Source organism: Macrotis lagotis, chromosome 1 (assembly GCF_037893015.1).
Source record: "Macrotis lagotis isolate mMagLag1 chromosome 1, bilby.v1.9.chrom.fasta, whole genome shotgun sequence".
NCBI classification, from domain to species: domain Eukaryota; kingdom Metazoa; phylum Chordata; class Mammalia; order Peramelemorphia; family Peramelidae; genus Macrotis; species Macrotis lagotis.
This window is the reverse complement of record NC_133658.1, coordinates 117,514,134-117,540,055: the sequence shown is the minus strand read 5'-3', so window position 1 is coordinate 117,540,055 and position 25,922 is coordinate 117,514,134. Positions and strand designations below refer to the sequence as shown.

The 25,922-nt window shown below is 34.2% G+C and overlaps 1 protein-coding gene across 5 annotated transcripts in view; it reads right to left on the bottom strand.

Annotated features, from left to right (window-relative positions):
* Positions 1-1,959: 1,959 nt before the first annotated feature.
* PAPOLG (poly(A) polymerase gamma) overlaps positions 1,960-25,922 on the bottom strand; it is a 42,134-nt gene continuing 18,171 nt past the window's right edge. For 2 of the 5 annotated variants that reach the window (XM_074206723.1, XM_074206728.1), the window contains exons 9-22: positions 20,537-20,675; positions 16,884-16,956; positions 16,363-16,483; positions 15,956-16,040; positions 15,433-15,486; positions 12,161-12,280; positions 11,846-11,955; positions 9,202-9,323; positions 8,876-9,051; positions 8,310-8,416; positions 8,012-8,235; positions 4,617-4,682; positions 4,315-4,371; positions 1,960-2,492 (exon numbers count right to left, since the gene is read on the bottom strand). In XM_074206723.1, the coding sequence (XP_074062824.1) occupies positions 2,394-2,492; positions 4,315-4,371; positions 4,617-4,682; positions 8,012-8,235; positions 8,310-8,416; positions 8,876-9,051; positions 9,202-9,323; positions 11,846-11,955; positions 12,161-12,280; positions 15,433-15,486; positions 15,956-16,040; positions 16,363-16,483; positions 16,884-16,956; positions 20,537-20,675 (1,553 nt within the window). In that variant the 3' untranslated portion in view covers positions 1,960-2,393. The other 3 variants (XM_074206713.1, XM_074206721.1, XM_074206737.1) reach the window with 2 other exon arrangements.

Here is a 25,922-nt window from a genome sequence, read left to right as displayed (position 1 = left end):
CATAGTAAAATACAACGAATCTGAAATTTTACCCTGTAATTCAGGGTAAAAAATATTTAGATTCCGCCTAAGCTCAGTTTTGGAATGAGCCTGACCCTGACTCTTTAATCATATGCAACAAACTGATGTAAGGCTCATAGTCAAATTATCACTGGAGTGCAGTGACGCATTTAATGCTAAAATATGAAATGAACCATAGATGCTATATGAATACAATGTTGTTTATAACACTTCATTTTTTTCTTTGAAAAATGCTGAATGGGCATCCACATAGAAAGAAAGCAGGGCCTGATATATTCTGTTCAAATAGAAAACAAAGTTTTAGAATGATATTCTTACAAGGTGAAAGAAAAAAAGAAAAATCATGAATGGGGTAGATATAACTGGGTGTTAACACAGGAAATCAAATTCAGTACTGTCCATCAGCAATGATTCATCAACTCTATTAACAATCTTTAAAACTTAAGGAGTTAGAAAACTAGTTAACTAAGGAAAATACTAATTGGGTTATTCCAATTTAAAATAATTAAGGATAATAATTTTCTTCCTCCTGTTTTTTTCTTTTAGAAAGCTTTGCTATTTACCTTTTTACAAATTAAGCATTATAAATTTCCATTTCCCAGACCATGAATACAAGAGAAAATTCCATTAAAAAGAAGTCTTTCAACTTAAGGGGCAAAGGTTTGCAAAAAAGATCTTAGTTACTGTTACCTAATCTGCCATACATATACCCACAATTTTTGTTCTATACAATACACATACCAAAGAAATTTTTTCCCATTTAAATCAAAAGTTGCAAAAGTGAATGTGTCAGTTTGCTTTCTGTCTGCTAGTCTCAATGAATGCTGAGTAAGGAGACAGTTGAAGATGCTAAAATATATGCATATAAATATACAGATATACATACCTAAATATCTATATACATATATAGATATATATTATAGAGATATAAACAATGTAGGTGAGTGATATAATGTGTACTACTTAAATGTATTCCTCCCAATCCTAAAGATTTTTTTTTAGCAGAATCCATGTAAAAAATTAAAGCGAGACAGTAAAGGTTTTAAAGTTTTCTCTTTGAAAAGATGGTATCTTACAGTACATACAAAAATACTCTGAAAATACATACGACTTCATTTACAAAACATTGAATCAAACATATTACAAGAAGAATTACATGGTTATGGTTTTGCTTTTTTTAATAAATTGCATGCTTTCATGAAACTTAAAAAATTACTAAGAAATGCAATGAAAAAAGCAGTGTAAAAAAAAGACAACATGTAGTTTGTTAAATGAAGATTACAAAGGCCCTGAGCCACTTAATGGTCAGTTGTAATGGTCATTCAAAAATGCCTTTTAGATTTCAATAAAACCTCCTGCTTGTTTCTGCATGCCTGTCGGTGGAAAAAACCTGTTTGTTGTAGTGTAAAATGATAGTATAGAATTGTCATGCCCAGTTAATTCCACACTACAAAGATTATACTTGTTTTATGGTATTAATTTTCATTGATACTGGAATGAGTTCTGTTGCTCTATAAAAGCTTTGCAAAAACATGAGTTAACTAAGAAGGATGACATGAGATATGGTATATAACAATTCTACCATTCATACACTGACTTTCAGTATCCCGGTTATATTCTGATTTTTAATAAAGATGCATTTCACAGACCTCCATGGGAGGCAAGTTAGAAAGGATACATGGTGCTTCCAGTTTTTATTTAATCACTAGACTAATACTCTCTAGTAACCAAGCACCATTTTGACAGAAATGCACACAAAAATTAGTATAAATATTCTATGTGCCAACCTGTGGGAAAAATAATTTAAATCAACAATAGATAGAACAGACAAGTATATCTACACAAATTGGGAAAGCAGAAATGATACCTCACATTCATGAATTTGACATTTCACAACAAGGTTTCACTGACTAAGTAAATATGCTGACATTTAGTAGATTACAATTAAAGGGCATTTTTTTTTTGTTTTTAAATTTTCAGTTCCAGACAATGATTATAACACAAGACTTGAAGAGGGGGAAGAATCAGGACTGTTCTATGGCAGTCCATAAGGGCAAGGATCAGTCCCCATAACAGAGGAAGCAAGCATCTAAAGTTAAGGCAATAAAACTCCTAAACTTAAAGCCATTATAGAGAAGACTGTTTGACAGCAGGTGATTCTGGAAAAGTTACACACAGTAACAGAGTATCCTAAATCATCTGCAGGTCAAAGTGAAGACATAAAAATTCAATACCAGATAGGGTTTCCAGGTTGATGACTACTAACTCTCACCATATTATATGTGGAACAGCAACTGCAATAAAAAAGAGTAGCTGCTTGTGAGCCACTATGCCATTGCATATTTTCTTTTATGTGATGAGGCACATTGCCTTTACCGGTTAAGAGTCAATCGGATGGAATTTTTTATGACACGGATGTTATTTGTTGGAATAGGAGATGATGAATCTGGTAGTTCTTTACTAGGAAGTCTCTATGAGGAAAAAAAAGAATGAGTAAAAGTGAATAGTCTGTAATATAGTCTGTAATACAGTCTTTAAAAAATTAAGTGCTAATAATGTGCACCAAGTAAAAAAGGACTTCTCTAGTACCCCTTTCTCCCCTGCCATAAGTCTTTTAGCTCCTAACTAAATACAGCAAAAATGCCTCAAGCAGGTTAAGTGCCTTGTGATATTCCCAAGTAGCTTCTCACTCTTTTTTTTTACTTCATGTATTTAAGGAGTTCCCCATTTCAGGGGGGTGGGGGAGGGTAGGGAGGCAGAAAAAGAAGAGAGTAACAACAAAGAGGGAAATTCTTAATAATTATTCCTCTCTTTCCTTAAAGAGGAAAAACGGTCTCCTAAAGAGGGCATGGAGACTAGTTCTTCCTCAAGTACAATGTTGTCACATATATTGTGCAGCAAAGTTGGGAGGGATGTAGGTCACCCAAAAACAAAATTAGCTGTTGCTTTGAAAAGGGCAAAAATTCTAACACAAAGTGAAATTTGGTATCTGATATTGTTATCTTTTCATATTCCTTCTGCACAGAAAAGTAAATTAATCCTAAACTCAGATTGTTGTAAAGTCATTTGTAAGAAACTAGAACTGCAGGGAGAGTTGTACCTTATGTCATACTTTTTAAGACTACAGAAACAGTGACACCAATGGGTGGAATCTAGGGAGTACCACAGAATGAAACACAATTGTGTGATGGATTCACTCTTTGTTTTTTACCAAGAGTGAAATGAATTATCTACTTAAATTCTCCTCAGTGCTGTAGAACACATGTTCATGAAACTCAGTCTTTTCTACCTCTATCATTTTCTTTCGGTTACTCAAACTTTAATTAAAGACCTACTAGATATAATGTGTTGTTGTTCAGTTGTTTCAGTCAAGTCTGACTCTTCATGATGCCATTTGGGGTTTTCTTGGCAAAGATACTGGGGTGGTTTGCCATTTCGTTCTTCAGCTCCTTTTCCAGATGAGGAACCAAAGCAAACAGGGTTAAGGTGACTTGCTCAAAGTCACACAGCTAGCAAGTGTCTAAGGCCAAATTTGAACTCAGGAAGATGAAGTCTTTATGACTTCAGACTGACACTCTATCCACTAAGCCATTTTCAATGTAAAGAGATATTAAAAATGAGTCCTGCTCTCAGGGAACTTACAATGTAGATTAACTACACTTGTCCTCTACTTACCATATACTATAATAATTTTCTAAATAACCTCTTACACTTGGAGGAACCCCTAGAAGCAATCTTAGCTCTTAGTTGCTCTTGACTGCACAGTCTTCAGAAGCTTTAGAAAATGGTTCCTGTAGAAAGTGTACCAATTCTTACGGCAGTAGATGTTAGGCATCCTGCTCATTATAAACTTTCTTTCTTTTTTTCATTATAAACTTTCTTAGAGGATCTCTACATGATTTACATAAACCTGCTTTCTGATCTATCTACTAATTTTGATAGTAAGGACTGGGATAAAAGACAATGATCTTGTTTCTTAAAAACTAAGAAAGAAAGAAAAAAAATAACTAAGTCTTCCATAAAGTCCATTTTCCTTAGCTCATAATGGTCTCTTCTCTGGAATTCTAGAGTTTTAATAAATTTAATAACATACAGTTTAATACTTAATAGTTTGGTTTCATATATTTATTTTTGTCTTCCCAATTAAATGCTCTCAAGGGATTTACAAAAAATATTACACTTTATTTTTCCCACAGCACAAAAAAGAAAAAATAAGCATTCAAATACTTGTAATTTAAATAATTTACAGAACAGCTACAGAAGTTACAGTAGCTACTGTAAACTATTCATTACCTGAAGTCTAGATGTATCAATAGTTGGAATAGGCATAGACTCTCCTCCAAGATTCTCCTGAAAGATCAAAAAGGGGCAAGTGAGGCTTTGTCATTTACTATGAAACAACCTGTGATCATAAATAAGCTTTTCCAAGAAAAATAACTGGATTTAAAACATACTCACACACATACAAATGGAACACAGGATAAGTTTTATTTGCCTTGCCTCTCAAAAAGTACTTTCTATCATATATTATTATGTACTAATATTATGATCTAACTCTTTAAAACAAAGTATTAAAATGAGCATTATATACTTGCCATTGGTTTTCTCTTTCCATCTTTAGGGGCACAAGATTCTCTGAAAGCTGAATCAAGTCCAATAAACTATTAAGAATAAAGAATGAGTAAGTATTAAAAATAGTTTTAATTTACATTTAGTCACAAATAATTTTTATAATTTGGAGAATAACAAATATACATAACACAGCAATCAGTAAGTTAAAAGTGGGGTAAAGTTAGTGATGGAGGGGTAGAAATCAACATAGATTTCTTTATATGTTGCTCTCAATCTCTACAATGTGAAGAATCATCCTGATTTAGTCAGAAGTCAGCTACTAAATTCTTCCAAAAAATAACTCATGTATTTGTCACCATCTACTGGACATAAAGAAGATCAACACCATTAAGCAGATAATTATAATGGACATTTTAATCAAAAGTTAACAATCACAGCGTCTATGTAAGTAATACTACCTTTAATCATTTGTCTAAGCCCTTTCAATGATATGGGTGCTACTGATATGATTAATTTCATAATTTAAACATGTCCAGATTTTGTTTTCCCTAGCCATCTTTAATACTCATCTAGATCAGGAAATGGTAAACGATAATCTTGGTCCAAATATAGCCTACTGTCTCTTTTTGTACAGTCTATGAGCTAAGAATCATTTTTACATTTTAAAATGAGGTTTAATATTCTTGAAATCTGATTAGAGTGTGCTGACCCCTGATTTACTCCTCCCAAATAATGTTGAAACTCTTCCATTGACATCTTATTCTGGAGGATAGGCAGAAGAGCTCACTCAAACTGTGTCAGGTCTACCCAGCTATGGGCTAAGTGTCTTTCAGTCAAGAACTAGCAGAGCTAAATTCAAAGTAAGTCTTAAGTAAAATGTTGGCAAAGAAGTGATGACTTTTTTGGCAACAGTAATTACCAAAACCATCACATAAAGGGGCTGTGATCTATGGTTGGGAAAGAAATATTCATATTAAGAATATAAACTTCATAATGTAGGAATTGTGCCTTTTTTAAACTTTTTAATCTTCCCATTGCTTAACAGTGCTTTACCCACTGTAGTTACTAAAATATGTAATTTTGAAGTACTAAAATATGGCTGAAAATATTCAATTTGCTTTTAAGAAACCAGAAGAATGGAAACTTGAATGAAAATTTAAGAATAAAAATATTTTCTGTTAAAAAAAATAGGGTTAAGAGTAAGTTAAGCTAATATAATAAAATTATATTATACCTAAAAATATCATGCCTAATTAACTTATTTCATACCAAACCAAACTACTCATGTATTACTTTGCAGGGAGAGAATAATTAAATTCACATGGAGGAACAAAAGACCTAGGGGCAGCTAGGTGGAGCAGTGGATAGAGCATCGGCCCGAGTCAGGAGGACCTGTGTTCAAATCCAGCCTCAGATACTTAATTTCCTAGCTGTGTGACCGTGGGAAAGTCACTTAACTCCACTGACTTGCAAAAACCATCACCACCAAAAAAAAAAAAAAGCCAGGATCTCAATGGAAATAAAAAAAAGTGGGAAAAACTATCTTGGCAACAAATCTCAAACTATACTACAAAGTAATAATCATTAAAATGATTTGGTACTGATTAAAGGATAGAAAGGTTATACATTATACAATAATAAATGAATACAGTACCATACTATTTGATAAACCCAAAGACCCTATTTGAGAAAACTGGACAACAGATTGGCAGAAAATAGTATTAACCTACCTATCAAAGAATAGATTTCTCTCAAGAGATATATATTTATACCAAGATATTAAGGTGATCTCATAAGCAAATTAGATGAACAAGGAAGAATTTTTGGATGTGGAAGTGTTTGTGACTCAACAAGGAATACAGGGAAACACAGAAAGTAAAACAACCAACTTAATTATATAAAAATTTAAAGGTTTTACACAAACAACGCAACCAACATTAAAATGGAGAATATTAGTATATGAGGAAAACATTTTTTGCAGCAGTTTCCCTAAGGTTGTCTATCATGGATTCATAAGAAATGGATTCATTTTTATGACTCCAAGAGTCACTGTCCAATAGATAAATGATCAAGAGGTAGTCTTCAAAAACAAAATCTAAGTTCTTAACAATCATATGAAAAAATGCTCTAGATTACTAATAATTGTACAAATTAAAGCAAGTCCTACAATATTGACAAAGATGACAAAAGAAGAAAGTGACTACTGCTGGAGGGGCTGTGGGATGTAGGCACATTAAAAATTCTGCTGGCAGAGCTGTAAATTGGTCCTACAACTGTGAAAGGCAATTTGGAACTATGCTGCCAAAATAGTTTTATCTCAATTGTGATGATAACATTTGTCCTTCATTCTCAAAGACCTATATCAGGAAGTGACAAGGAAGTGAATTGGATTTGAGTGAGGGGCTGCTGTGCTAAGTCACCGGCCTCACATTCTCTTCTGGAGTCATCTGAGTCCAGTGGCCAGATGTGAATCAGGATGACTACAGATTGCCCTGAATGGAGGCAATCAGAGTCAAGTGACTTGCCCAAGGTCACATAGCTAATATAGGTCAAGTATCTGAGGCTGGATTTGAAAATTTAGGTCCTGCCGATTTCAGGGCTGGTGCTCCATTCACCTCACCACCGAGTTGCCCCAAAGTATACTAACCATATACTAACCATTATACCTTATAGTATATAGTATAGACTATAGAGATTAAAGAGGAAAAGGAACCATATATACAAAAATATTTATAGTAACTCTTTTCATAGAGGACTCAAATTAGAAACTAAGGGGATACCCATCTACTGAGGAATGACTAAACAAATAATGGTATATATATAAATGTAATGGATTATTGTGCCATGAGAAATTATGAAATGGACAATTCTACAGAAAACTAGGAATGTCTATATGATATGATGTAAGTGAAGTGAATAGAACAATTTATACGACATTATAAATTATAGAAAAAGAACTCTGAAAGACATCAAAACTGATCAATGCAAAGATAAACCAAATTCAAGTGACTGAAAATGAGACATGTTACTCACTTCCTGCCAGACTTAAAATGCAAAATGAGAGATATTTCTGTCCATGGCCAATATGGAATTTGTTTTGTTTGGCTCTGCACATTTATCATAAAGATTGCCTTTTTTTCTTTCTTTAAGTCCAATGTGAGTGAGAAGTAAACAGTGGGAAGGAGAGTTAACAAATACTTAAGATTGCCTTTTTTTCTTTCTTTTAAGTCCAATGTGAGTGAGAAGTACACAGTGGGAAGGAGTTAGTAAATACTTATAAAAATAAACTAGGTACACAAAAGAGAAAAAGTAAAACAAAGCAACATTTAGGCTCTAAAGACTACAAAAGGACTGATAATGTTTATCAGGAATATCTGAAATAATACTTGAACCAAAAAGCTATAAAGAGTGTCCCTACCTTTTCTATGTCTTTCAACCTTTTAGGAGATCCATCTAAAGAAGGTGAATGAGATCTTTTGGATATAACACTCTTAGATGTTACACTTAACATTCCATTTTGGTGCTGTTGTCCTTGGACTAGATTATGAGATGTTATTATACGAGGAATGACATTTCTTCCTACTACAGTAGGAATGGTGCAGATAGCTGGAGGTGATATGGATTTTAAGGTCGAATCAATTTCTGCAAAAGAGGAATTCTTTTAGACTATAACAAACACAGTGGAATCATCAGTAGCAAGAAGTCTTGATACATACTTGAACCAATAACCGGTATAGACAAGCCTTGAATTGGAGGTGAAGGAACAACATCAAAAGGCTTTTCTGAGATGGTGACAGGTGCTACTTCAGCAGGTTCAACACAGCTGCTGTTAAAAAGAAAAAATAATTCTAAGTATTCTAATGATTTAAAATGAACTGGCATGTACCACCAAAAAAAATTCCATATTGAACTTAGGGACTTATGGAAGATAGGGAGTCAATGAGATTTTTAGAAGCTCAAATGCAAAAAGGAAAATTTTCATTACTATTTGTTGACCTGTCACAAATCTACATAATATACCTTTTCTTATTCATTACACATAAATATCAAATGAGAAATTAAAAACTTTCACTAAAAGACTATACTCAAGAGCCCTTTACAAATTTTTTCTGATTAAGCATTTCTCACTTGTCATTTCAAAAAATCTGAAGGCTCAAGTGTAGTATATATTTGGCAAAATACCATATTCCAATGACAAAATTAATAAAGAGATTCATATTCTTCTAACTAAAGATTATCCTAACAAAACTATTTAATGGAAGATTAAATTCAAAACACAAACCTTTCCATTTCTACCACAGGAGGATTCTCAGGCTTGGGATGCTTGTTTAGTAACACAGGGGAATTAAAAGGTGTTCCATTATCAGTATCTCTGGAACTATCCAAGCAATTTCCATCCAGAGATGACCTCTTTGACTGAAGTCCACTAGCACTTCGACTGATATCTTGGAGGCTTTGCTAATAAAGAAAAAATTCACAGGATTAAAAATTAAAACACAAACAAAAGCTAAAAATTAGAGAAATAAAGAATATAGTCAACTCAATGATCTTATTAGGATGAAAAATTGTAAATTAGCTAAGTCAACTAAGAGCTAAGTTACCACTTACCTTCTTTTTTTTTTGCAAAATTTCCGCAGGAAGATAATGATGAAGCTGCTTTTTCTTTACATGAGTTGCTTCAATCTTCATTCCTTCTTTCAGCATGTTTATGTTGTTTGCTTGCCTATATACTGTAAAAGAGCATCTTGTTATGTGAAAATCTAACTTTTAAATGGCAACAGCTCTGGCTTTTCTTAACAAAACTAGCATTATTATGTATAGGCATACACTTGAAACTAAAACCTTAGAACATTTTCATTATCATGTCACCATTAAGAGCACAACATATGACTAGAAAATTGGCAGAGAAGATAAATGATCAAAATAAAAAATGTTGGGGGTGGCTAGGTGGCGTAGTGGATAAAGCACCGGCCCTGGAGTCAGGAGTACCTGGGTTCAAATCTGGTCTCAAGACACTTAATAATTACCTAGCTGTGTGGCCTTGGGCAAGCCACTTAACCCCATTTGCCTTACAACCCCCCCCCCCCCCCCCAATGTTACAGTGGCTGTGAGAAGTTAGGCACAATATACTGTTGGCAGAGCTGTGAAGTGGTTCAATTCTTGTAGAAATCAATTTGAAATTATAATCAAAAAAGCACTGAACTGTTCATACTTTTTAACTCAACTTATTACTGAGTAGGATGTGTTCCCACAAGGTCAATTACAGGACATTCTATAAATTCTCAATGCATTACTACTCTTTTAATAACTTGAAAATGGTTAAAAAAAGAGTGATGTGGTGAAATGTAAATGTGCCATAAGAAATGTTGAATGAAACAGAGGAATGTGGGAAGATTTGTATTTAATTGACACAGAGGAGAGAATGCAGAAAGGAACATTTTATATATGTATTATATATTATATATTAAATTTAAGATAATGTAAAGGGAAATGTTAAAAGACATCAGAATGCAAATTAAATTCAACATTTAATCTTGCTTCCAGAAGACTTCTCTAAAGGTGGTGTGTTAATGATGCAAATGTCACTAATAATACCATTTGGAATTGATGGGCAGGTTTGTTTCACTTTTATTTTTTTCTTTCTCTTTTAAATATAACATTTAGAAGAAGAATCAGACTAGTCAAGATTAAATTCAACAAAGCTTCTATTTTAACCAATATGAAATGAAGCCATAGGTAGAACATTTACTAAATCTGGAATACTCTGCTGCAAAGTCCCATATTCAGAACCCAAGTTCCCAATATCCTGTTCTGTAGTTCCCTTTTTCCATGCCTGACCTATGGAGGAACTTATTATAATAGCCTATGATCAGTTTTTCCTGGATCTGTCCTTCGTGACATATGTGTTGGATCTGGGTACAATTCAGTGGCATGGGTCCTGTCCCTCACTTTTTAATGGATAGGTGTCTGAAGGGTTAAGGGAAATCAAGGAAGCAAGGTAAAAAAAAGTTCTTTTTTTGTCTGGTGGGGAAAAGGCTATGAGAAATTTTATCTATGGCATTTAGGTCAAATATGCCTTTTCTGACTTTGAGGTTTGGCTCACCTTAATATTTTTAGGTTAAAAACATGTTCTAAATCAAGTAGAAAAAAAAAAGAAAAGAAAGGAAAGAAAAAGACAACTACCTGAAATTTATAGCTATGTGGTTAATTCTGAGCAATGATTGAGACTACTTGGCTCTTTCATGATACTGATGAAATTACATCAATGACATATTTCATCCTGGAGCTGAAACTGAGATAAGCTTCTGAACTTGATGTGCCTCACAATTCTTACAAATAGTTCAGTCTATTAAATACCAGTATTCTCACTAATTTCATCAGTGTTTCTCTGGAAAATACTTAGAATCTTTGTGCTTAGAAATAGTTGCTCACACTTATACAGCACTTACAGATTGTTTTATCTGTCTCCTTTATAATAACCCTGAAAGGTAGGGGGCTACTATGATTTCCATTCTACAGATTAGAAAACTGTGAGACTGAGATTAGGCAATTTGCCCATGGTCACACAACTATGACCTGTCCTATCTGAGAAGGGACTTGAATGTCAAGCTTCCCAAATCCAGAATTCCAGACTTGCCATGCTACAGAGGTCATCTGGCAGGAAATGTAGTTTCTTCAAGGATGTGTTTTGACCTTTCCACTTGCTGTGTCTACTCCATATTATTTTTGGCCATTTACTTTAACCTCTATGATTCCAGATTCAAGACTCAACAGAGGTTTATTACTTATTGCAAAAAGTATAAAATATCTCTTCTTGAGTTTCAAGACCCTCCCACAACAGGCTCCCATCTTATCTATAACATCTAGAAATTCAAATTCTATCCCTTGACATTTTAGAAAGCACTAAAAAATTTCATAGTTTTTATGTATGTTTTTTCTACTATGTACCATTGATAGTAAATCTCTCTAACCTTCAGGAAACTACTATAGCTACTTAAATTTAGAATAGATTAAAATAAATAGCTGGGGCAAGAGTTCAAAAAATGGAAGTATCTCTATAGAAAAAATGAAACATTTAGGAATCGCTTTATATGATGCTATTAAAGTATTTTTAACATTGTTTCAGCAATGCTATTCAGTTCTACTCATAGCTGATACCACATAAGCCATATGGCCAGAAAGGTCATATTAAGTCTATAGCACAGACTTTTATCCATGAAATTGGGTCAAATTAAAAAAAAATTAGTCTTACCTGTATCAGTAAAAGACTGAATATCATATGTTAAATCTATGTTAACACTTTCTGCATTTTCAACTCGCCGGAAAATTATTCCAAGGAACCACATTGATACATAGTCACTCCTTTTAAAAGTAGAAATAAAAAAATTGTATTTAGCACATTTTCTTAAATTTATAATGAAAATGACATACTTTATAAAAAAAAGAATTTCCAACCTTTTAGTCTGAAAGTTTTTTAGCTGAAGCATAAAACTTTATAAGGTCTATAACTGATAATGAACCTTCCTAAACAAGTAGCACTGGTTCAAGTAAAAAATTTAAAACTTACTCTTTATAATGTTCCTTGTTCCCTGGGAATGACTGAGGATTCACATGGGCAAGAGTAATAAATTCATTCCGCTCCAAATTTCCAACAAGAACCCGGATTTTAGATTCAACTAAGCCAACCCTAAAAAGAAAAATGGAATAATTTTCTTGGTTTTATGCCAGAATTAAATTTGGCAGCTTGCAGGTTAGCCACAGCAATAACACCCCCAATGTGTTCAAAGACACACATTAACTGTGGGCTAAGGTAACTGGCCTTAAAATGTAGTTACCTTTAGAACTTCTTACCTCTAGCCCTCCAAGCTAAGTTGTGTATGTGTGTGTATATGCAAGGAAACAGTATTTTAAAGTCCTTGTTCATTTTTAATTATTGAAGCATTATTGGACATTATGGACATTATTTAATGTCCACCCTATGGCTATGGTTCATGTTACCATTATAATTCACCAAAATTTATTACCTGCTTACTAAATACAAGGAATATTGTGATAGATGTTGGAAAGCCAAAGAAGAGTTCTAATGGGACATTCCACATTGGGGGAATGGTATGAATGAAAGTAAGTATAACATGTGTAGGAAATGGTGGGGTAATGAAGACAGCTGAAGTGCCAGAGAAGGTGTGATCTGAATTAAGCCTTGAATAGAGATAGGATTCTGAAAGATTAAGAGGGATAGTCCATTCCAGGTATGAGAAATGGTTTCTGTGAAACACAAAAGTGGGAGGAGAGTGGCATGTCAACTTTGGAAAATAGTTCAATCTGTGTGAGACATAGAGCATATGAAAAGGAGTACTAGGAAATGGAACCAGCGCATGGACAATACCAAACACTCAGCTTTATATTTTATCCTAATAGAAAGCTCATTGCTGCAGGGGAAAGGCTTGGTAAAATCTATGCCTTAGGAAGATCATTTTGTCTAGAGGCAAACAGACCAATTAAGAGGTAATCATAATAATACTTCAAAGAGATGGTCCAGAACTTGGGTGGTGGCAATATTTATTTAAAAAAGGGGACTTATGGGATAAATCTCATGGATGTAGAATAGTCCCTGATTGACTCTAGGGAGTAAGGAAGGGTAAAAGAGGAACAAGAATAGCTTTGAAGTTTCAAACTAAATATTTTTCATTCTTCCTAAATCTTTAAGCCTGTTCAATACTGAGATCCCATTTAAAATGTTCAATTTATAGGAATTTCCATAGGATCATAGAATTAGAGACCAACTCCCTCATCTAACTGATGAGAAAGCTGAGGGGTTTGCCCACACTCACACATGTTGTAGTATCTATCAGAAGTAGGCTCTGAACCCAGGTTCTCTGATTCTGATTCTACAATTCTTTCCACTGAGCTAAGTGACCTTCCAAATAAAGTATTACAAAGAGTGAGGCTTATTCAATTTAAAAGATAGGTGTTTACTGATCAGCTACAATAGGTGCAACATTAATAGTCATAAGTAACACAAAAATATGCTAGTTCCTCCTTTCCAAAAGCCTATAATCTGGCTGTAAAGACAAGATTTTTATAAAATCATATTCCTTCTGAGTCACCTCCCCTTTCCCCGTTTATCTATCCAGTTATTTCAACTTTCAACCATCTGGAACTTTGCCATGAATTTTAAAAGGTCTCAGAGCTTCAAGAATGGTTCCAAAGTCCATGTATTTATGTATAAAATAAGGTAGTCGATTTGGATTATGAGAAGCAACTGTGGCTTACTGATAGGCAGCAAGAAATGACAATTGAGGGAAGGGGTTTGAAGAACTAAAGATAATTAAAATAGTTCTATTATTCAAGAAAAATATTCCACAATATGGCTATTGAGGACATTGTTGGATTGCAATATAATAGAATAATTATATTCATAATAAACTTGAATCATCATAAAAAAGTTACTTATTGTTTAAATTAGAAAAACATATTTTAGAAAGACTTCAATTAAAAAAGTAGTTAGCAATTAAAACAAAAGGTAAATTCTAATTTCCCAGGAATGCTATCTTATTCCCTGATGATGAAGCATTATCACATATGCTTCATTAGTTCAAGGACCCATGATTTTGTTGTTAGGGGTACACCAATATAGATCACAACCCCTTCATACACCTTAGCAGATGGTCTTTGTGAGCTGCTATGGCCAAAAAAATAATCACCTGGTGGCCAAGCCTTTGATGATGAGCCTCTCCCTCGGAAGGCAGACATCCACTCCATTGCCGGGCCTGTACTCGAAGCCAGCTTGGTAGGACCTGCTAGAACTTGTGCTCCACTGGCATAGCCTTCGAGAACCCAGGGTCCCCTCCATGCCATGATGAGTAGGAAGGACTTTAGTGGAGGTACTATATATAACTAAGTGCTAAATTGGATATAATCAAGTGACAAAATGCATGGTACAGACAATAAATGGTATGGGCAAATAGGAGGGGAAGATAGCAATACTGACCAGAAGTATTAGAAAAGGCTTTATGGAGGAGGTGAAGTGTAAGATAGGTACACACTGGGCTCACTCCTCTAAGTCTCAAATTAGTTGGCCAAAATAAAATGTTATCACAAACAATAAAAAGATATTCTAGCAGCTTGGTTGTGTACATGACGTTTCAGACTGTCACTTAAAACGGAGTCTGATACCCTTAATTTTATATATTAGATGGTAAGTGTGCTGCCAATAGGGATTCTGTTCTTTGATCCACTTGGTGACCTAACTTGATTCAGATGACAGATGGGCGGGTCACAGAAGCAAGGGTATGCTTTCAGGGGTGCCAGGAAAGACCTACCTCAAAATAATGGCGATCCTAGTTATGAGAGTTGAATTTCATTTTAAAAGGGATAAGCCTTTCATACCATAATTAGAAATAAGGCTTAATTGAAAATCTGGGAAAGAACATATCAATCAAAGTTAGACTAAGGGTAGAAGATCAATATGTAGAGGGATAGCACTGGAAGGGATGACACTGCCTAGGAAGGGAAGCTGGGGACAGAAGACAACCTTTTTCTACTCATAATTCTGACCAGGACTGGCCTTAACATGTGCACAGTGGTCTATGTGGTCTAGAATATAGAACAGGGATAAGAGAAGGGAAACTGCCTTGCACATGCACCATTAACTCCCAGCTATCCCCCAAATTTGAAAAAATTTGCTCAATATCAGTTCTTAAATTCAGTGCCACTAAAATGGCTATTCAATCTCAAAGCAGAAAAGTTAAGGATGCTGTTAAGGCAAGGAAATTTCTTACATCTAAGTGGCTGAATTATACATTTGAGGTTAAAAATAGGAAAAAAAAGTAGTCTTACCATTCTAAATGGTTCTCTTCTGTGGATGCACTGGCAGTCAATACTATATAATGTCTATGAAGAATTTTCAATATTAAATGGCCATTGGGGATTCAAGAAGGAAGTGAGGGAAAAAAAAGAATAGTCAATCAGAATATATACAACATTTCCATTCTACAACCACCATGAATCTCTGTGTCTCTTCTTTAGTTAGTTATAGCAATGTAATTAAAGTACAGTCTTATATGGATTTGTCTTCACTGAAGTGGGGTAAGCACTGACATCAATAGAGATTACAACCCCTAATGCATATATTATATGAGAGAAATGGTCTAACGTCCAAAAACCAAATTTTAGAACCCCATTTAAAAAAACTATTTTAAAAAACCTCTTAAGCATGAAAATAAACATTGTTTTATACATAACTTGCCCATATATACCACATTACATTCCATGTTATCAAAAACATAAAACTATAAAAGTTAAATATAATATAGAACATATTTCTATCACACATCTAACCCATTTAGACAACCCCAAATACCTGTATTTCTGAAAAAAATTTGGTGGTTCAAGAAGTTTGGACCAATCTGATTTTCCTTGAAGTATTTCACCAGTTACTGCAAGACCTGTTTTAAAACAGACACAAAAATCTGCTGTTATATTTTTCTCTTAGAATCCCTGAACTTTTGGGTAAAAATTGCAACTTAGCTGATTCTTTTTCAATGTACAAAAACAAAGTTTCAATCATACTGAACTGTCTTTTTATTGGAAATTGAATAGAATCAACATTACCAATTTCAATAGACCTCTAAGAATAAAGAAATCAAAATAACCTTTAAGTATTTTTTCCTTACCAATAGTTACAATGCTTTTTTGATTTAAGAATTACATTGCCAAACCTAAACTTGTTAGTCACAGATAAAAGGACACAAACAGTAGAGAGCTTACCTTGCTTGAATTCTTCTACCATTACTGTCCGAGTTGAAGTGGATACATTATATGTAGAATTTTGTTGTGGATAGGCAGGGGTGATTATGGGCATGAGATGATATCTATCAGATGGATTTACCTATGAAATTGGATAATGAAAGTATTGTCTTATTTTATTTAGTTAACAACCATTTAGTGAGCACCTACTATGTGGAAGTAAGCTATTTCATTGGTTCCCATATCATTTTCCCCCAACCTAAAATACATAAAATAGGAACACAGGTCAAGTCATAATAAAGTTAATAAATGGCTATAAAGAGAATAATGCAGTAATAAGCCTGACCTTGGACAACTTTTAAATATTGTGGTGGCAATAGCAAAAATGTGTTTTTGTCTATTTCTTTTTATCTATCAACAGAGCAGAAGGGAAGGAACAGACAGGAGAGGCAGGCTAAAAGGCAAATAGGGCCAGAATCATCACAAATAGATCTCAGCTTGGAGAGTAATTAAAGAAAAAATGTAACGAATTATTCACATACCCTAGGATCCCAAACAGGTAAATTCAGATTGCTGTCTTCAGGTTGTTTCAAAAGCACTGGATTTGGCCATTCCCTATATAATTGCAGATAAAATCTTTTTTTTTAAGGAACTTGAGAAAATATCAGAACTGCCATTTTTGATCCAAATTTTATGAGATGGAAACCTAATTCTATAGCAGAATCAACTTTTGTTCATAAAACACAAATGGCCTGGGTAAACAAGTCATTTAAAAAAATATAAAAGGGAAGGATTCTTGTTTCAAAGTAGTGTCTGTCTTCTTCAAGAGTTATAGATTGCCTTAAATTAAGTATCTAAGAAATAGACCTGGAGAACTACTGGCTGCACTGGAGTTCACATTCCCACCTCCATTCCCCATATCCTAGTGTTAGGGGAAGAAACTTAATTTTAGTATAATGAATATGTATTATATACCAATTATCTAAGGCATTTTAATAGTAAGTTATCAAGTTTAGGAAGGGGTTATTAGTGTTTGAGGGAAAGGGTAGCTAAGAGGAACTGTGACAAACTAATTATTCATTTGAATAATTTGTCTACTGTCAGCATCAATTGAAAGTGGGTTAGTTTTCTCAATCCAATAACCACTTAAGCATATAAGCATTGTGATTTACTATACAGATAGCAACTTAAATAGGTGTATTATATTTCACCAAGCTGAATATTATTTAAATGTGTTTTTTTTAACTAAGTTTAATTATACTTGCTATTGATGTAGACATCATCCCTGAATCAGAAGGGAAGTCAGAGCAGACTTTGTTAGAGCAAAGATCAGAACCAGAGAAAGACTTATGGCATACAACTGAAACTCAATTCTTATCCATTTTAAACAAGTTACCGACAATGAAAAATGGACAATGGATTATATAATGGATTATAATCATTTTATAAAGAAATTTAACTGATGTAAATCAACTGTCAAAACCGGATGAAAGGAGCAAAGTTAACAAACACTTGATTTAAATGCCAGAAACATTATGCCCAAAAGTAATACTAGTTTAGAAATCATTGGTACAGAGGATTATAAACAATATCAGCTCATAAATAGCAGTATGAGCAGTGGAAGGTAACAGGTGACAAAAAGCTTGATAAATCAAAGTCATTGTGAGGCCATTTAAAGATAAAAATAAAAAAAAAAGTAGAAAAGATCTGTGAATATTAAAAAATTTTTTATTAATCTTTTCACATCACCTACCATTTCTCATTATAGTCCTTTCCTTTATTTCTTCCTTTAAAAAAAAGTAACAAGAAAAATGGCAAATCTAACTGTAGTGGCTCAACTGATTTTTCATAGCAAACTTTTCACCATTAAAGACATTAGTGACATTTGGTTTCTATTATCAACTCTAGATATGTATATAAAAATAAATAAGATAACTAAAGAATTAGGATACATAGAGGTGACAGTTATGATGGCAATGAGGGATTTATTTATAAGCTATCTGAAGGAAGGAAATACATCAAAAAAAATCTTACTGACTGAAAAAAAGACTTATGAACCTCATCTATCTATAAGAAGTCTTTTAAGACTTTTGGATACATATTAGCTTTTAACAAGCTAATGAATCATCTTTTTAAATCTTGGTGTGGAATGTGTTATGTTGAAAAAAAATATGTGTTCTGTAAGTTTTATTTGTTATCTAGTTGTTTTAGATTTATAGAGTAATTAAGAAGAAACTAACATAAACTGCAACTATAATTGATCCCTTGTAAAATTAGTGTTTTGGCTCAAATTTGGCACAAAACATTCAGCACTGGGACGAAAGGGGAAAAAAAATTTTGGCACTGAAAGAGCTAGGATCACACAGCTGACTCAGATAGTGAGTAAAAGAACCAATCGTGCTCATTGTTTGTTGCATAGGAAAAAAAGCATTTCCTTCTAAACAGCAAAATGCTGCCTTTCTAAGGCTCTCTTCCAATAAGTTTTCTCTTGTCTATATATCAAAATCATTTTAAGATTCCTTGAAAAAAAATGTCTTTAACTACAAAGATAACCTTGAGCAATGACCCACTGATCATAAACATCAGGCAAGACATAAAACAGAAATATGGATGCTTTCTACTTTGATGGAGGTGTAAAGTCTAAGTTGATAAGAGATTCACTATGGATGGAAGGGGGATAAGGTGGATGAGGGTAAGGGGGAAGAAGAGAAATTCCTCTAAGATGTTCCAGGGCTTGTGTTTCCCTGGAGATCCTTCTATGAGAAATCTAAAACCACTCAAAAGACTTTGGCTTAACTATCCACATACAAAAAAAGGCCCAAGTATGTGAAGAATGTTTATAAATTAGACTTTAACATACAGTTGGATAGTAGCTTTTTTAATCAGCACGTGTATCAGGAAGATATTAAAAATGAAAGTGAACTGAACCCAGAAAAGAGTAAGAGCTCAAGGAAGGACAGCTGGACAGTTTCCAGGAATTTGAGGCCCCTTTAATGTCCCCAAACATCTCCCCAAATTGTCCCACCTTTTTAAAAACCAACATTCCACTACAGCTGTTGTACTGCTGTGAGACACAAAAAAAGCAACAAATAGGTGTATGTGTGTGAGCATATTGCAACACATTAACTAAATGAAATTTTGAAGAACAAGGATTGATGATGGAAAAAAGATGGGCTTGTTAAATGGTGAGGGATGACAGGTAGACAGTCTGAGCCCAATATCTTCATGATGTTAGAAGAAAACAAAGTAGACCTCCAGCATATTGGGTAGATCCCCTTTGTTGAGTGGTAAGGACAGGAGTTGTCCAAGATGGGTTTGGCATGAATGGCTTGAATTTGAAGGAAACATTCAAATCAATATGATTCAAGTGAGTAATAATAGTTTGAGTCTTTCTATATATTTTTCAAAGGCATAAAGTGATTAAATTTTCATGTCTGCTTCTTTGATCTAATCTAGTGTGTTAAATTATCATTTAAGAATTCTGCAATAGCTACTCATACTAGACCCCTTTTAGGTACAATTTGAGATCTCTATTCCTCTTGACCTAAGAATGAATGACAGAACAGTGGTAGTTACTAATTTTTTGCCCTTACCAATGGGATTAGATGTGAGAATGGGAACTTCTTACAGCCAACAGTCCTTCACTGCCTGAAAAGTATTTTCTGAGAAAAAATATCTTCCTAATACACTCTGAAAATTTTGTTAAATTTTACTATGATACTTCAAAAGATCTAGAATTTTAATAACATTGTACTCTTTTCCCAGTACATATCAAAACTACTCAATACCTTAGTAGATTATTCAAAGTCTCATCAGACTGCTAGGACCTTCCAGAGCTTGTATTCCATTAGTCTAGAGCCCGCCCAGTGCCATTTCCATTGCATGAAAAGGCACCAAAGTATGTTAGCAGATGTCTAACTTTTAAAATAATTGATATCATCTAGCTATTCAAAGCTAATAAAATGTTTTAGTACAGTAAATAAATTTGCTATAATATGAAATTGGTCATGGTAGGGTTCTACTTTTATATGCTAGACCAAATAGCAACCCTAAGGGAAGATAAAATTTACATCAGTGTAAATTAGAATTTAACAATAAATGCAAAACAGTAAAACTCCAAAACCCCCCTTCAATTTACTATTAATTTATAGAATACACATTCAAAAAACTTAAGTTAGAGAAATAAATAACTTACCATTTTGAAAATACTAAAAAGAACTTGTGGACTAGAGTTGATGCTGCTGCATTTGGATATAACTGACAAGTTCTTGCAACCAGCATTGCCCAAGAAACACCACCAAGAAATCCTAGCATGTTGGAATAAATCCCCCGTCCTAGGATAAATGAATATTAATTTAAGCTACATTCACCTGGTATTCTTAATGTCAATTTTTGCTACTTTTTCTCTCAAGGAAACAAAAGATCTTTAGAAAAATGCTAATCATGCCATCTGTAAAGCAAGGCCTTAGGTCTAAATTTAAGTTAGTTGTTTGAGGTTTCCCCATAGAAAACTATTATAGACAATGGTTATTGTTTGTCCTGGATTCTTAAGTCCATAAATGCCTGTTTCTTCTTTTTTCCAGGCCAAAGTAGCTCTTAAGCCAAATTTTCAATTAAGTTTAATCTGGTGTAAATATCAATTTAACCTTCCTTGAAAAAAAAAATCTCAATTTCTAGTGGTGGTGGTCTATGTTCTAATAATAGTACTCCCCCAATGGTTTAACCTATAAAGTGCTCCATAATTCAAACTGCTCTATCCCTCTAAAATAAAATTTTCCATTCTCTTAATACAGATAACCCCTCCTAAATGATCTGATTTATTACAAGGGTATAAATAACTACAATCACATAATTCAAGAAATAACAAAATCCATCTTTAACAACATAATTAACATAAATGAATTTTTAACAGAATTTCAGGTAATATAAACCTCCCCTTCCCTCAACATTTTAAGGTTGTAGCCCTTCATGATGTCACTGGTTAATTTTTTCTAAGTTACTACAGTTTTCCTACTGGAAACTTTTTTCCTTCCTAAACTTGTATACATGTTCTCTAAAAGTAGAGCTGTCAATTTCTGAGGGTCCAACAAAATAAAACATAAAATTCTATATAAATGTTTTTTAAGTAGAAAATGAAAATACAATATAGATGTTAATTTGTGGTTTTCTAAGCCAATATGTAGACCACAGGGATCACTTTCTTTTGGATTTGACTACACTGCTTTAAAAGCAACACTATAGTGGTTGTTCCTAAACTTTTAAGCTAGCTATTTTCAGGTTAGGAAGAAATGTGCATTCTAATTTTACTTAGTGTCTGCTAAAGGCTGAAAATTAGAAAAAGTAGAACTTACCAAAAACATTTAAAAAACATGACTTGGAAGTTAGTTTAAACCTAAATTTGTTTACCATGACAAATACAACTATTTGTAAAAAGTACCATTTTATTCATGTGAATCTTACAAAAGAGGAACCATTAGTATCATTCCACTTTATTTTCTATGGGGTTTAAGATACTCAAACCCCTGGTATTACAGACAACTAAAGTATTAATTTAATACAATTCAATAGTATTATTGAATACTTTCTTATTTCAATAAAGACCTTATTTGGGTCAATAAAAAGCAACTTCATAGATTCAATTATACAAAATTAAAGTAAAAACATGACATGTCTTTTTTTTAATATTTAAATTAGAGATAGTAAATAGGCATCTATTACAGAAAGCAACATAGAGCAGATTCATCACAAATCCTGAGCCCCAGTATGACAAAGGTCCTGAAAAACCTATTTCTCAGCATTCAGGAGTATGGTAGTTACTATCTGCTCCACATCCAGGGTATCTTCTGGGATGTCTTCTTTCACCTATGAAGCTATAGGACCTGGGAACTCAATCACCAGCTAATATCTACTACTGCCAGTATTTCTGAGCTCTGAATTCAAGCCTTCAATCAAGAGAGAGCATATCTTAAAGGTGAACTACATGGAGAGACTGTAAATGTCTCTGAGAGTTTAAAGGGTGACAGAACCTGTGTTTTGGGGGGCTCCATCTAGGAGCTGAATGCTTAATTGTGTGGTGTTTTCTGGGCCTAACACCAATACTTAATTCAGGTTCACTTTGGGGATAAACTAAAATGCCCTTAAGTCATTGAACATTTGACAAAAAACTAAGTTTATTTTACCCTAATACAGGATTTGCAAACAATGATACAGAGGCACTTTGACAAATGTAGCCTCTCTTATTTCTTCATGGAAACTCCTATGTCAGCATATCAACAGGGCAGAGCAACTCCAATTCACAGACAGCCATCAAGTCCAAGAAGCTGCAACTTTTATGTCCTCAGATAACCAGGAAGCTGAATCAAGGAAGTTGGGACCTGAAGGGGACAGTTTTGTCCATTTGTTTAGGGAAAGGATTAGAGAAGGAGGAACGTGAGCCAATCAGACCTGGGGGACAGCTTTGTCTCCTTTTGGAATTACTGGGAAGGAGAGGCCTAGGTCTCTCCATTTTGGGGAGTGAAAAGACAAGTGGGGGTGCAGGCCCTATCACATTCAGTGGACATCATGCCTTCCTCTCTTGGGATCTTTTCAGCCTAATCCATAAGGACCCAATGACCACTGACATATACCTAAGGAAGGGTCTTGGAATCAGAAGAGATCCTAAGCATCAGGAAGACAAAAGCATGGAGGGTTTCCAACAAAGAGACTAACACCTACCTAAGAGGTCCTAAGTCTTAAGAGTATATCAAGTTATTCTTTCAGAGATGTGGAAATTGGAAGATGAATGCTTGTTCCACAAAGAAAATATCTATCCTCTGGGTATGAAGAATCTGAACTGCTATAGATAGTAAGTTCAGTTAGGTCTGGGTGATCAGAACACCAACTATATTTACTGACCAAGATGTCCAGTGAGAACTCCATGATACTTCTACCCCATCTCTATCAGGCTTAGTCATTCTAAGACTCTGTCCCCAATCAGGACCTTGATTAACTCGTTACTCCATCCTGTAGCAGGCATATAACATCAATTCCTGTTCTCCTAATCCCCGATTCAGGTCACTATTTGCTCAGGCAACATCTATTTTAATTTCCAGATGCCTTAGTCCAACCTTTTCAGAGTTCATTTTCTCTTCTACTCTTCCATTCTATTGGTTCTTCTGAAACTCTTGCTCAACCAAGAACTTCCTTTCAAATAGAACTTTTTATGTTCCTTGTATTCACTGAAATCTAGTTTCCCCTAGAAGACAGTGGATCTTGACTACCCATTCAGTTCTAGATGTAGCTTTTCTCCCAAACCCCAACTCAAAAAGTCAAGAGAAGAATAGGCACATTCAGATCCTTCCTTCCTTCTGGTAATATCACTTAGTAACCTCCCTCTAAAAAGTCACTTTCATCTTTTTTTCACCTAGTTCAGATCCTGGTTTTAGTCATATCCAAACCTCTAGGTTCTTTCTCAAGGTTAGTGTAGATCATACCTTCAGTATCTAGACCTAGATCACACCTTCCTTTCTTTCATAAAGCAGAGTATGGGACTTAATATATTTTGATATTCCCTTACATAGCTTAGTCTTATAGTTCAATCCCAATTCTGAGGATCCTACAACTTACCCTACTTCAGTCACTTTGAGGGCTTGACCTCAGTAAACAGCAAGTATGCTATTTTTATGATCCTGAGTACTGTAATTCTTCTCTTGATTAAAACCTCCTATGCTCACTTCCATCTCTTATTCTTCCTTACTGTTCTTTCAATTTTTGTTGTCTTATGATCTCCAGGCCTCAAATGGATCTCACTTTGCTTGCTTCTATCAATCTTGACTGTGTTCCACCAGTTCAGTTATACATGACCCTCTATTCTTGAATCATTTGAAATCTTTTGCTTTCCCCCTTGTCCTGTTGTTTGTCATGCCTTATCAAACCCAAATCTTGGATTATTCTCACCATATGCTTTCTTTTCCTTCTTCTGTTCTTATGGCTGAGCATGGGTTGAACATATATCATACAGATTCTTCTTTCTTGTCTTTCATGATACTACTCTCTCCTGGTTCTCTTCCTACCTCTGTCCGGCTATTCCTAAATTTCTTTTGCTTCTGAGAAAAATTTTAAATTACTGACAAAATTATTGAACAAACAGAACAGGAAGCAGTAAATGCAAAAAAAATTTAACATGACTTCATCAATCTACATGCCATACTAACCTTATTTCCTACCTGACAAAGCACATTGCTCTATAATTTACAAAGATTTTACTCATATTATTCTTATGAAAAAAGATAGTTAACTAGATAATACAATTAATAGGATTCTGAACATGATGACTAGCCAGAATAAAAAAAAATAATCAATGTCAATTTCACAGAATCACAGAATTTGAGATTTGGAGGGGATCTCAGCAACTCTCTAATTCAACTCATATATGGAAGCAATCCCCCCAAATGACATACCTGACAAGGGCTACCAGCCTCTGCTTAAAGATTGCTAAGAATGAAAAACCTACCACCTCTTGAGGCAGTCCATTCAACTTCTGGATGGTGCCAATCATTAGCAAGCTGCTCCTGACATTGAGCCTAATTTGACTCTTTGCAAATTCCAATCATTACTCCTGATTCAGCTCTTCAAGGTTAAAGAGAACAAGTCTAATCCTTCAGTCACATGACAGCTCTTCAGATTATCTGAAAACAGCCATCATATGTCCTATGAGTCTTCTTTTCTACAGAATGAACATGGCCAGTTCTTCCTTCAATCCTAAAGTCATGGACATAAAGGTACTTCGTCATCTTGAATGTTCTTTTCTAAAAGGACACCCACGGAAGATCTGAAGATCTCTTCTAGCCTTAACATCAAACCCTTAACAAATATTCTTTGAATCCAGGTATCCAATCAATACTAAATCTATTTGCATTGTCTAATTCACATTTCTCCATCTTTCTATACAAGAATAGTATGAGATAATTTATGAAAAACTTTGCTAACATTTAATTATATCCACAGTATTTCCCTTACTTTCTAATTTTAGCAATCTTGTTGTGTGGGGGGGTGACAGAAGGTTAGACTTGCAGGACTTATAGATGAAGTCATGGGGGCCCACAGTTATCACTGCTTGCTTTCAAAACATCTGTCAAAAATTTCTTTAATGATTCCTTTCCAGAATTTTCTGAGAAATCAAATTCAAGCTCACAGGAGTGTTTGTAGTTTACAGACTTTGTTCTTTCCTTTTTTTGAAAATCAGGACATTTGTTCTCCTCCATTCTTTGTGTTATCTCTCCCTTTTCCCTAAGATTTTTTCAAATATCACTCCCACCTGTTAGTTTTCAGGTCTGAGAATGTAATTTTTCTGAACCAAGGAACTTGAATTCACTAAGGGCAGCTGGGTGTTTTCTTTCCCAAGGTCCAACTCCCTGAAAATGTCTTTCTTCTTTGCAGAGGAAACAAATAAGGAATGAGCAATTCTGCCTTCTCTCAGTTGTCAGTTATCATCCTATCCAACATAAGCAAAAGCTGTACTCTCTTTTTGACTCATCTTCTCTTCCAAATATATCTAAACAATACTTTTTGGGGTTTTTTTAGCTCCCTCTGAGCTTTAGTTT